Genomic DNA, 11,691 nt, shown 5'->3' on the forward strand with positions numbered 1-11,691 from the left:
CCAACAAGAGTCAAAAGACATGGAAAAGGGAGTATTCTGGCTTCCTTTTATAACTTTTTATTCCACAAAGGCTAGGTCATCAAAAAGCAAATGCGTTAGAAACATTGTCTTTGATTATGAAACTTAGTTTCAGATAACTGAATTAGTGAAGACCTCAAAAAGTAATCTCAAACTAAAACAAGATGAGTCATGAAAAGTGTTTGAGAGATTTTATGGTTTAGCCACACCAACAATTCATCCAATCAGAATGAATCACTGTTTTTATCTTCAGGTAGCAGATTTGTGACATGTTGATGAGTTTTCTCACTTCAGATCAGCTCATGAGTTAAACAGGCTAATTAATATGCAGAGTGTAGAGTGTGACAGGCTGAAGGATGGTGTCATTTCACCTTATCTCCATCAGAAACCAAGCAGCTTCACCATCACAAACCTTCCCTTACCTTGCATAAGGGTAAGATTGATGATTGCATGATAATATACATAATAATTATGACATTTAATCAGCCTCTGCAAGACTTGGTTGCAAGATATAATTTCATGTTTATCCAGGATGCCAAGGAAGTTTAGGGACTTTGGTTAGGCCTCTAAAAATAGACTCATTTTCTCTGTCAGATGAATTTTTATCTGCTTCCTGAAAGGCTGAGCTCAGTCACAGCCTGAGCTCCTTTATCCCATCAGGACAAATATTTCATCCTGACACATTCAAAGAGCTGATGGAAGACAGAACAATGAAGATAAAACGTTTGTCATTATTTTGAAGTGATTATTGTTGTAAGGCTGTAAACACTGTCATCATTATTGCTCATTTAATACACTTTATTTGCCAATCAATTTTTGTGCAGACAGTAAAGTTGACAGAACAAATCGATGTGCTGCTTCTGTGATTTGTTTTTGAAAATATCAACTGCTACTCCTACATACAGAGCTAAATACAGTCAAACGTTTCTTTCATAAATCATCAAAAGTAATAAAAAATATACTTTTTATTACTTTTTTTAATTACTTTTTTATTACTTTTACAAGTATACAAAACAACAAATATAGGCCACACTTTTCACATTTTGATAAAGAAAAATGTGAAACCATGCCCAATTTTCTCATCACTTCATGATTATGCTCTACTTTGTGAATTTCTCTGTGTTGTGTGTAAAATATATGTTTTGGACTCAAACCAGCTTTTTTCTAAGAAAGGAGAAACATAGTTGACTCAGGTTTCTTATTTGGTAAAAATAACTATTCTTTTATATCGATGAGGTCACAAGGCCAGTGCACATGCAACACCCTTACCGCTGCTTTTTCAGGCATTTTTTCAGTTGGATTATGAGTCTAACCAGCCCAGCATGTCTGGAAGAGGCTCCTTGATCTTTTATTTTTAGTTGTGAATCCAAAAGCGTAACCTCAGCGCTGCGCTTCGTCCCAGGGGGCTGCCCTCATCTAACCACGCAACCACAGACGGTTTGGATCTGGAGGGGAATGAAAAGGCTTAGGCCAATTAATGGCTGAGATGTCCCCTCTTGAAGAGCAACCGCACTCTGCGCGAACCGCCACCCCACCCAAACCGAGCGGTGTGCCAGAGCGTGGTGTCTTTGCCCACTAAGTACAAATGCACTACTCATATGAAAGGGTTTGAAACTGCCCTCATCTTCCTAGGTCTGCATTATGTAACTAACGGACTGTAATCGGACTGTAAGCTGTGAGGAGCGTCATCAGCAGTTGGCTTCAGGTTATTTCTTGGTTGTCTGTTCAGCATGCAGCAAGGATCTGAAGTCGCTCTTCAGGATGTTAAACAATCTGTCAGTTTAATTTATGTGCATGGATGTTAAAAACATATTAAGATATTTATCCAAACTGCTGCAGCTTTTTTCAGTACTAATGAGCACCACCTCTTTTCAAAAGGCAGAAATAATTAAAGTTGAGTATCCTGTTTTTTTCTTCTTTTTTTCCCCCAAAAATTTCAACCTTTTCAAATAATGCATGATTTCAAAATATGTTTGAAAGAGCTAATAGAAATGCAGCCCACACTCAGATTGGAGGGAGAACATAAATCTTAAACAGCTTTAGAAAGTTTATGAATACTTTTGCAAGGCTAACCATTTGCCAAAATCACACTCTGGAGGTGAACTGAAAGGATCTCTTTTGCTAGGTATTGTAACTATATAAGCCCTCATTTCTTCAGATTATTTAGATTTAAATTGATTTTCATTCGATCAAGAAGTGTTTTTCTGATATAAAATCAAACAGACATTTCTCAAAAGATAAAATAATTTTTAAAAAGTATTGTTAGAAAATAAAAAGCCATTAGCATATCATAATTATTTATACTGCTCTCAATAATTAATTAAACAATTCTTACTGACATTAAAGCAATCAAACCCTCCTTATAAATGCTACCCAGCATTTTTGCATGTTTCCGCTGGTGTTTTGATCATTTATCTTTGGTAATGAGCTTCAAGTGTTTGTGCTTCCTTCACAGATTCAAAATTGGGGCAGGAGCTGGCCCAAATGATAAAATTTACTAGTAAAAAGAAAACTTACAGAACTTAAACATGAAATGTGGAGCATGGGTGGAATAGCAGGCAGAGAAACAGAAGCAATGAAGAATCAGGAATTAAAATACTGAGGTGGGGTTTTTAAGAGACTGAACAATCCAACTGAGACTCAAGGAACCAAAAAAACATAAACATCCTTACAATAATCAAAGAAAAACAAATAAAGGAACTAATATGGCTACACCTAAAAACAATAAACTCTGAACTTCTGAATAAAACAACCCAAAAGAAAAATTATGTGCTCACTAAACAAAACAAAAACAAAGAAATAGAAGAGTATACATTACCTCCAGTCAAACAAAACATTTTGGCAATATTAAAAGAATACTTCACACCTTAATTGGTCTGAGGTATGAATAATTCAAGGCTTAACTAAATTTTAGTTCAGCTGATTGGAGCACAGGACTTAGTGGGTTGTGGGTGGTTTCAGGTTCTGCTGTATCTTCACCTGTTATCTTTAGATTAAGTGTTAAAAATGCAACAAAAATCAAGCAGAATGTTCACAGTGACCATTTTCTGCATGAAACCTTGATTTCTAAATTTAACTTATTGCTGTGAGTCTAACTGTAACAGAATGTTTCTAAGCATCAATGTTAACTGGACAGTAAGAAGATTGAGTATAAATGAAACTGGATCATTTCATGTCTGACATTTGGTATATAATTAATAAGAAAAATATAGGTACATATAAGTGGAAATTAAATCCCAAAAACTGTTTTATAGTTTTATTTACATGTAAATAAGCGCCATCTTACTGCAACAAACTTCTTGTTGCACATCACTCCCTGACCTTCAAGACTTCTGATTATCTTACTACTGAGAATTGACCACAAGTTTCAAATGTGGTAAGAAGAGGAGTACACTTCAGTGGAAATTAAACCTGGCAGTCATCAGCATAAAATGAAATAGTACCAATTGGTAGCTGGTACAAGGGAAAAGACAAAAAAGGAGGTCCAGGAAAAGAGAAGATCTAATTTAAAACACACATTAATAAATATAACATTTGGTTTGACCATAATGGTTTCATTTCTCACAGATCCATAACTGGTGAGCAATACAGCTGTCATCGTTCCATTTCCCACCCGATTTTTTCTGCACCAACTCTCCACAGTCCTGCTCTCCTTTGTAGCTGTTGGGCTGCCCAGTGAGCCAGTACCTGATACACCAAAAAAAACAAAAACAAAAACAAAAAACAAACAAAACAAGAGATTTAACGTAAAAATCACTTCTCTTTTACAATATATTTCCTTTTATTGTTTCTGGATACACCAGGTACTTTGCGGATTCCCCTTGTAAATATTGATCCTATTAGGTGCATCTGAAGCACTTCAAACACATTCAGATTTGAAGAGCCAAATCTAAATGCGTTTGAAGGAGACCATTTATTGAACATTTCAATAAAACAAAAAATCTAATTTACCTTCAAGTAGAGGACTGTTTTTTAAAGTTACATCCTTTTTTTTTTTAATTCATCATTAATCATGATTGTTACCAGAGGCAGTGGTTGTTTAATTAAATGCAATATAATGTGGAGAGTTTGATACATTATACATATCATACATCCTATTCATGAGTAAAAGTTAGAATGGGCAGATTAACTGGACCTATTTCTGAACTAACAAGAGAATCTCTGTAAATGTGAAGAAGCAGTTTAGCCAAAAATAAAAAAAACAAAACAAAACAAAAAAAAACTAACTTGACTAAATCAACTCCTTATACAATATCTAGGCATATTTTACACTGATTTTTGTTATTCTTATGAATTCTACTTACGTTGTGTTAACTGGGGTCCCATCCACCCACATCCAAACTCCCTCTGTGAGGCTGTCAGTGAGACCAATCCAGGCATCTTGCCCACTGTTCACTATTCCACCAACAAATTCCTGTTTAGCAGAGATAAGGAAGCACAACGTTGAGAAATATGTTGACAGGTTAGGTTCTGTATCAAGTCAAGGCTCCTTTTCAATTTATAATTTTGTGATCTCTTGACTTTGTTTTGTTTTTTACATCGTAACTCAGTGCCTAACCTGAACAATTTTCTAGATTGTGTAGTGTTGCACCAATGGGACTAATGAGTTGTAACTTGTAACTTTTTTATTATGTAATCATGTTTACAACATAAATAATTTTCTGTGCATTTTGGCACAGAAAATAATTTGTGTAGTATAATCAAATTATACTACATATCGTGATCAAACTGGAATTTTATTGGTCACAGATTCTTTAAAACACTGTGAGCTTCAAATGTTGAAGGATCCTGGCCAATGGTATTTCAGACACAAGTTTTTCTCACCTGTTCTTCATGACTGTTTATGATCAACAGATCCGCTCCCTCTGCGATGCATGCTCTTCTGCTTTCAGTCCAGCTTTTCTTCACCGTTGAAGCAAAATAACATTTTGTTTCAAAGAGCCTCCAATGTGCTGGACAGGGCAACTCTAAGAAGGGAAAACATTTTTTTAACACTCATGAGTGACTATTATCAGAACAGATTTTCTGGTTTTCTCTACCCCCACCCACATATCTTTAACCACCCCCATTTAACCTGCAGTCTTACAGGCAGAACAGTCAGCTACTACTCTGAAATAAAAAATATGCATATTTGCACTATTTTAACATGTTTATACAGCGTTCAGACATACATACACATATGTCATTTTATTCACTTCAAAGCATTTGAGCTCTTATTTTGATAAAAATAAACTTTTATTTTGAAAATAAATGTGATAATCTCAGTTTTATTTCCGGTTTGGAAAGGAAGCGCGAGCCTGTCTAACGTTCACTTCGAATTCACTGTCAGTTGTACTTTAAAGATGGACGAGGCCGGACCATAGGCAAACTGTGCTGAACTTTGTGAGTCATATGTTGGTGAATTATACTGTTGAAAAGTATTCTAAACAAGTAACTGCGCTTTCCAGAAGTTAATTTTGAATATCTGTAATGTTCAGTTGACAGGAGAGCGAGCTAGAGAAACCGTGCTGTCCATTTTGATACCTAATCTTGGTGAGTTAAAACCCTGTGCTTGCTGGAGAAAATATGCTAGCGTCATGCTAGCGTCGCGGGTGGAGTTATTCCTGATTAAAAGCCCCTGAAATGTTATTTCTGTAAGATTAACCAATAAGATTTAAGTTCACAGCAGTATAAGGAAACACTTTTAAGTTCTTTCTATACTGTTTTTTTTTTCAGTTGAATGCAATGTTTATTGATGTTAAATGTAACTTTTGTAAACGGCATGAAGTTTACAGTATATAAAATGATGAACCTATTAGCCCAGAGAGGGTTGTACTGATACAAAGTATGACTATAAAGGAGATTAGCGCTATAAAGACAAATTATTGGTAGAATGATTAATTAATTGTATTTCATGTCATGATTTACAAAACCTTAAAACATGATTTAATAATAATTTATTTAAATCCTTACAAAGCATTAATAATAATTTTATGGTTAAAAAAAACATTTAATTTATTTGTTTTACCTGGTTAAAAATAATTTAATGTGCTATAAAATATATATTGAAAAAAAAGAACATGCATGTAAAATATTTCCGTGTATATGAGACAAGAAATGAAGATAAAAACTTAGGTGTAGCTAGCTGTAAGACAGGAATAAAGGTTTTATTTGCTGTATGCAGTAATATTATTGTGTGTAAGGCCAGTTTTTTTTTTTTTTTTTTTTCTGAATCTGATTCCTGGATTCCTTTTGGCGAGTCTGTGCCCAGAGCAGAACTGGAGATTCGTCGAAGAACCTCATACTTCTCTCCAGAGTGAACATCCATGTGGTAACCACTGGACAGAAAAAGAATTTCACTTTAAGGCACATTTTGACTTAAAGACTAAAAAGACAAACACTGAGCTCAATAGGACTGGGGTTTTAATTTGCTGGCTTGTAATTATTATTGTTGTTCTTGTTATAGTTCTTGCCAGCTGTGATTGTTAAGCTCTTTTAATTCTTTTCTACAAAACTATTTTGTTTTTTGCTCATTACCTGCATCCAGTTAATTCATTTTGTACTCACTTTAGTTCGTACCGCAATCCCATTGAATCTAGCAATTGGTCTATAACTTCTGAGTCAAAATAATTTTCTGAACAAAGGGTTACACATAAGTTCTATAAATCTAGTTCTTTCTTTAAACACTTAGAACATACTTAAGTTTGTTTGGAAAATCTGGTATTAAATTAGTTTGTTTTGGAATTTTTATGATTAGTTTGGAAACTTTTAGACACATTAATTTATGAGATTAATAACACACTGGGGGCAAGGTGGAGATTTTTTTGTCTTTGTCAGATGTGATGACGGGGGATTTTTAAAAATTATTTTTTTGACCACTTTCTTAACTTGTAAACTCAGATTAAGTTAGTTTTCATCTATGTCAACTTGTAAAACAAATTTAATTATCGTCTTTATTTTTGCTAGAAATAAGTGACGTATTGTTAAAGCGATCCAGTCTGAAGTGCATTCAAGAAACAAACCACTTACAGTCTTTACTTAGAATAATTTTGGTTTTGGAGCACAGCAGGCCGTGACACCCTCAGTTCCAATTCGGCCAGTAAAGATGATTCTTAATAAATGAATGATTTAAAATGGGCAGAGAAAGTCCTTACCAGTTGGTTTTTCAGTCATCTTGTCATTCATCTTTAACAGGTCAGTAGAGTTGGTCAAGTTTTTGCATCTTGCCTGTAGATCCTCCTTTTCCTTTGTCAGATGATTGTAGTTTGCTTGTAGTAATTCTTTTTTTCTCCAGAGTAAACTATAATTTGTCTCAATTTGAACTTTGCTTTTGTTTAGCATATCAAAGCTTTCTTGCAGCTGGTCCTTCTCTATCCTGAGTGAAGAGCAATTGCTTTCTGATTGATCCCTTTTTGCTTCTAGAGAAAATAGTGTTTGTAATCCCTCCTTTTCTCTTTGTAGATCGTTGTATTTGGAGTTTACCTGACCAATAACTGCAGTCAGGTTATTGTGATCACTTTGTAAGTCATTGAAAGTCCTCTGTAGGACTTCATAGCTCTTTTTTAACTGGTCACATTCTGTTTTTAAGCAACTGTAATTTGCCAGGAGTTGGTCTCTCTTGTTTGTTTCAGACCTTAAAATGGACCTCAACTCGTCTCTTTCTGCTGTCAGCGATCTGTAACTTTGCTGCAACTGCTTGATGTTTTCACTCAGGTTCTTCAGTAGGAACTCTAACTGTTGCTTTTCTACAAATAAGACATCATGTTGACTCTGTATTCTGTTGTTTTCCGCAGCCAGGAGGTCATGTTGGTTTTGATTCATAGTGTTGTTGTTGGCTTGAGGTGCATCTACTAATTCAGGACATTTAATCTTATCTGTGAACGAAACAATAGTCAATCAGTAGATTTGCTGTTTATTCTGCATATTTATTCCCAGTGCCAGACTTGATGCTAAAATGACACTTAAATGGTAAGACATTTAGCTATAATGAAAGTAGACCAAGGTTATGCTCACACAGCAGCCTTTCTTTTTCCCCATATCCAATTTTTTGATGGCAGTTTGAATAGCCCAGTTCCAGTCTTTTCACCTAAGAAATAAATCCAGTCTGTGCCACTTCCATATGTGGTACTAAGCAGTGGCCTCTCAATAAACCACCAGAGATAGGTGATCAACAGGTTTGCTTATTACTATCTTAATTATGTTAACTAAAAAAATAAGTGGAGTAAAGCAGCATCAAATAATTACTGACTCCGCTGAGTTCAGTGTCAACACAAACAAGCTGAATATTTTATCTTGTGAACAGACATCTGTAAAAAAATCCAAAGGCTCAATGGCAGTGAGATTTACTCTGAACACAGTGTGTATGTAGGTCAACATGTGACATTCTGCTGAAAAGACTTTCTTTTAATATGATTGAGATGCATTTAAATCTTAGCCGGTATAGTCAGCTTCAGAAACAATTAGAACAAATAGACACAAAATACCTCAGCATTCAATGAATAGACTGATTTATATAATCCAAATGAAAAGGGGGAAACATTTTCCCAAATAATAATAATAATAAATCCTATCTTCTAAAAGTTCCAGCAGACAGCTGTTTATTGTTTTTTGATTGCTGACAGCTGTGCTGGATTTTAACGAGGTTGTTTATAGGTTTTTTAAACTGGGAGACATTCAGATAAAAAGTGATGTCTGCCTGGAGTAGCGTCAGATCAGTAGGTGGTCCTGCAACATGTCTCCAGACGGTTCATTTAAGAGGAAAAAAAACAAGAATGTATGAAAGAAGCCATCAATGCTGCCTTGCAAAAGTTTCCCAACCCATTAATCTTTTTTACATTTGCTCATGTTACAACTTCCATATATTTAAATTTAATTTTATGTGACCAGCAAACATAAGGTAGAGTATATTTGTGAAATGACCTAAGACCAAAATCTGTCAATAGTGACATTTTTGCCTGAACAGCTGTTCTTTTTTTTTTTTTTTAATTGGATTCATGTTTGAACTTTAACTTGACCATTTTAACCCAAGAATAAACTTTGATTTATATTAATTTCTTTGTAGCTGGTTCCTTCCAGGAGGAAGAGCCAATTAAATGTAGACTCAAGTTAAACTTACACACATTAAGACAAAGCTAATTAGCTAAATTTTATTTTGTGGTATCGGACTCAATGGAGGGTAATTCTAAAGGCACATCAGACTTTCAGATTTTTATCTGTAAAGAATTTTGAAATTCATTAATCATTTTTTCTTTCAACTTCACAATCATGCACCACTTTGTGTTGGATTATTGCATAAAATACAATGGACAGTGTAGATGTAATGTGATCCAATATGAACATCTTTCAGAGGTGTGAAAACTTTTGAGGAATATAATATTGTTAATGTGTTGTCTATATTTAGAGCTGCTAATGTGCAACATTGCTCAGAAATGTTTGACCAGGTTTTTTACTTTTAGCTGCATGTTTCTCACGTATTACCCGTAAAAATGTCACCTCAAAATTTACTCACTGTGGACAACCTGTCCAATATTTCCAGCCAAAAGAACAGTGCATAGTAACCCGAGCCAAATGGGCACACATCTGTGTTGCTGCTTTGTTCCATCATCGTCCCCTATATTAAGAAAAGACAAGTGAGTAGTTTTTTTTTTTAATCAATACTAAATAGATGCTGATAAACAGATTGTCCCAATTTGTAAAAATTACTTAAAAACATTTCTTTATATTTTACTTAAATAGATATTTTGGGAGGTTTTCTGTAGAAAAAAAAGTTTCTTTCACATTCTCAAAACTGTCAAAATATACAGTTAGTTATTAATAAAATTCAGAATTTAAAGAGAGTGTGACATTGATTGCATTTATATAATAAAACTTTTTTTTGTTTAAATTGAACTGAACCGTAAAAACGAAGCGCATTTCCATGAGCACTCATCTCTTTATGCACTGTTTAATTCCTACTTTTGTTATCTGTCAGCATTTGAGAACAAATCACAAAGTCAGGTTGTATAAAATAAAACTGAGTAGACATTGTGATTTTTTTGTCTGGAGTGTCAGAGCTTTTACATCACAGATGTTTCCCATAGAGTCTGACAGAATCGGCATAAAGCCTGGGATACACGGCTGATGCATACAGACCTCCCACCAGAGAACAGTCAAAATGGCTCCTTTTCTTTATCTTGACACTATAAACTAACAATCATGTTCATAACCACCACAATGTAGTAAGTTTAATGTTTTTTTAGTCTTGAGAGGTATACTGCACCTTGACTCACGAGGTTATACATGCCATTGTCTGTGCTGTCATCTGTCTCTGTGTCTTCCATCTTCTTGAAAATTTTAACTGTTCAACAGAAACAATTGCAAGCAAGCAACAAAAGTTAAAATCTAAATATTTTATTTGCTGTTAGTTTTTAATAAAATTAGACATTTTTGCAGTTTCTCTGCATGAACCAAAAACTCTGTTAAAATGAGTTCAGTCATGTTAATTAAGCATAACTTTAATACTTGCAATTTGAAATAGTAAATTCACAATAATTAAAACTTTTTTTTGTTGTAGAAAATGATCAACCAAATACGTTATATTACCCCTTAAAATTGGCATGAATAATGTACTCTAACTCCATAATGCACTGTACTTTAAATGGATATGACTAGTGTTAAACCAAATCTAATAAAATCCACATAAGTAAAACATCTGATTAATCTAAATGACAAAAAAACATACATACATATTTTCCACTTCAAATGTCTTCAGGCTGAATAAAGCTGAGGTCAAAAATGCTTCCACCGACTTCTGGTCAACATAGAAAACTAGAAGGATTTTTGTTTTCTGCAGATTCATGTAAAATGCACAAATGGGATGTTCTAGATGTTCCTGTTTCACACTGATTGGTGTAGAAAAACCTATCCCGATGCCTTCTAGTTGATCTTTGAGGTCACTTTTGTCCAAGCAGAAACACCATCAACTTTAAATAGTATGCAGTGTGTGATTTATTCTTGTCTTAACTTCTCTACTTGTTCATAAAGTTGTCTCGCTTAGTTTCTGTTCCTTATTTTCACACTTCATCTTCCCAAAAAAGCTTAAATGAATGACTGCTTATCAGCATATTAAACTGAGAGACTAAAACTCAGCAGGACATAGTACTCAGAACAGATAACCACACTTTTACAGAGCATTTACAGACCGCCTTAACTTTTTATATTTATTTTCTTTACTCAGCAAAATCAATTATCTGTAGCTGTCAGAATTGTGTAAAAGTGAACTTACTGGGTCTCTCCAGCCTCTAATAGGATTTCTTTCAGGATCACCCTGGATTTAGCTCCATCCATCTTTATCAAACTTTGACCAGCTTTCCTGCTCCTGCTGAAGAAAGATATTCTCAGAAAACAAGGCTTAGGTTACTAAGGAATTAGATCAGTCACTCTTTAGCTTATTTTACCAGAAACTGTAGAGTACTCACTATTTAGAAATGAAATTAGATACTTAGCGACCCTGAACAGGTGCAATTAGTTTACATACTTTAGAACAACATTAGATTAGTTTTCTTTCCTCTTTTTTCCTTTGGTTTGTTATTTTGTTTGTATTTCCTTTTAACTCATGTAAAGCACTTTGAATTGCCTTGTTTCTGAAAATGTGCTATATAAATAAAATTACCTTACCTTATGTTCCCAAGTAATTGCATGTGCTAGTCGTGATGG

At 34.3% G+C, this 11,691-nt stretch overlaps 1 protein-coding gene across 1 annotated transcript; it reads right to left on the minus strand.

Moving 5' to 3' along the window:
* Positions 1 to 2,494: 2,494 nt before the first annotated feature.
* Positions 2,495 to 10,316, minus strand: LOC148156709 (uncharacterized). The gene is made up of 5 exons (XM_088009681.1): positions 10,256 to 10,316; positions 7,152 to 7,871; positions 4,843 to 4,985; positions 4,323 to 4,432; positions 2,495 to 3,705 (listed from the first exon to the last, which is right to left on the minus strand). The coding sequence occupies exons 1-5, from the start codon at positions 10,314 to 10,316 to the stop codon at positions 3,573 to 3,575; spliced, it is 1,167 nt and encodes a 388-aa protein (XP_087865807.1). The 3' UTR covers positions 2,495 to 3,572.
* Positions 10,317 to 11,691: the final 1,375 nt, after the last annotated feature.

The sequence above is a fragment of the Poecilia mexicana genome, unplaced genomic scaffold (genome assembly GCF_051168715.1).
Source record: "Poecilia mexicana isolate PSO_F unplaced genomic scaffold, ASM5116871v1 scaffold_10, whole genome shotgun sequence".
NCBI lineage: Eukaryota > Metazoa > Chordata > Actinopteri > Cyprinodontiformes > Poeciliidae > Poecilia > Poecilia mexicana.

Coding starts and splice junctions, on each gene's coding strand:
- LOC148156709 (XM_088009681.1), bottom strand. CDS start 10,316: ATGGAAGACACAGAGACAGATGACAGCACAGACAATGGCATGTATAAC. Junction 7,872..10,255: donor GTATAACCTCGTGAGTCAAG/GTGCAGTATACC, acceptor TTTCGTTCACAG/ATAAGATTAAATGTCCTGAA. Junction 3,706..4,322: donor GGGACCCCAGTTAACACAAC/GTAAGTAGAATT, acceptor TTGGTGTATCAG/GTACTGGCTCACTGGGCAGC.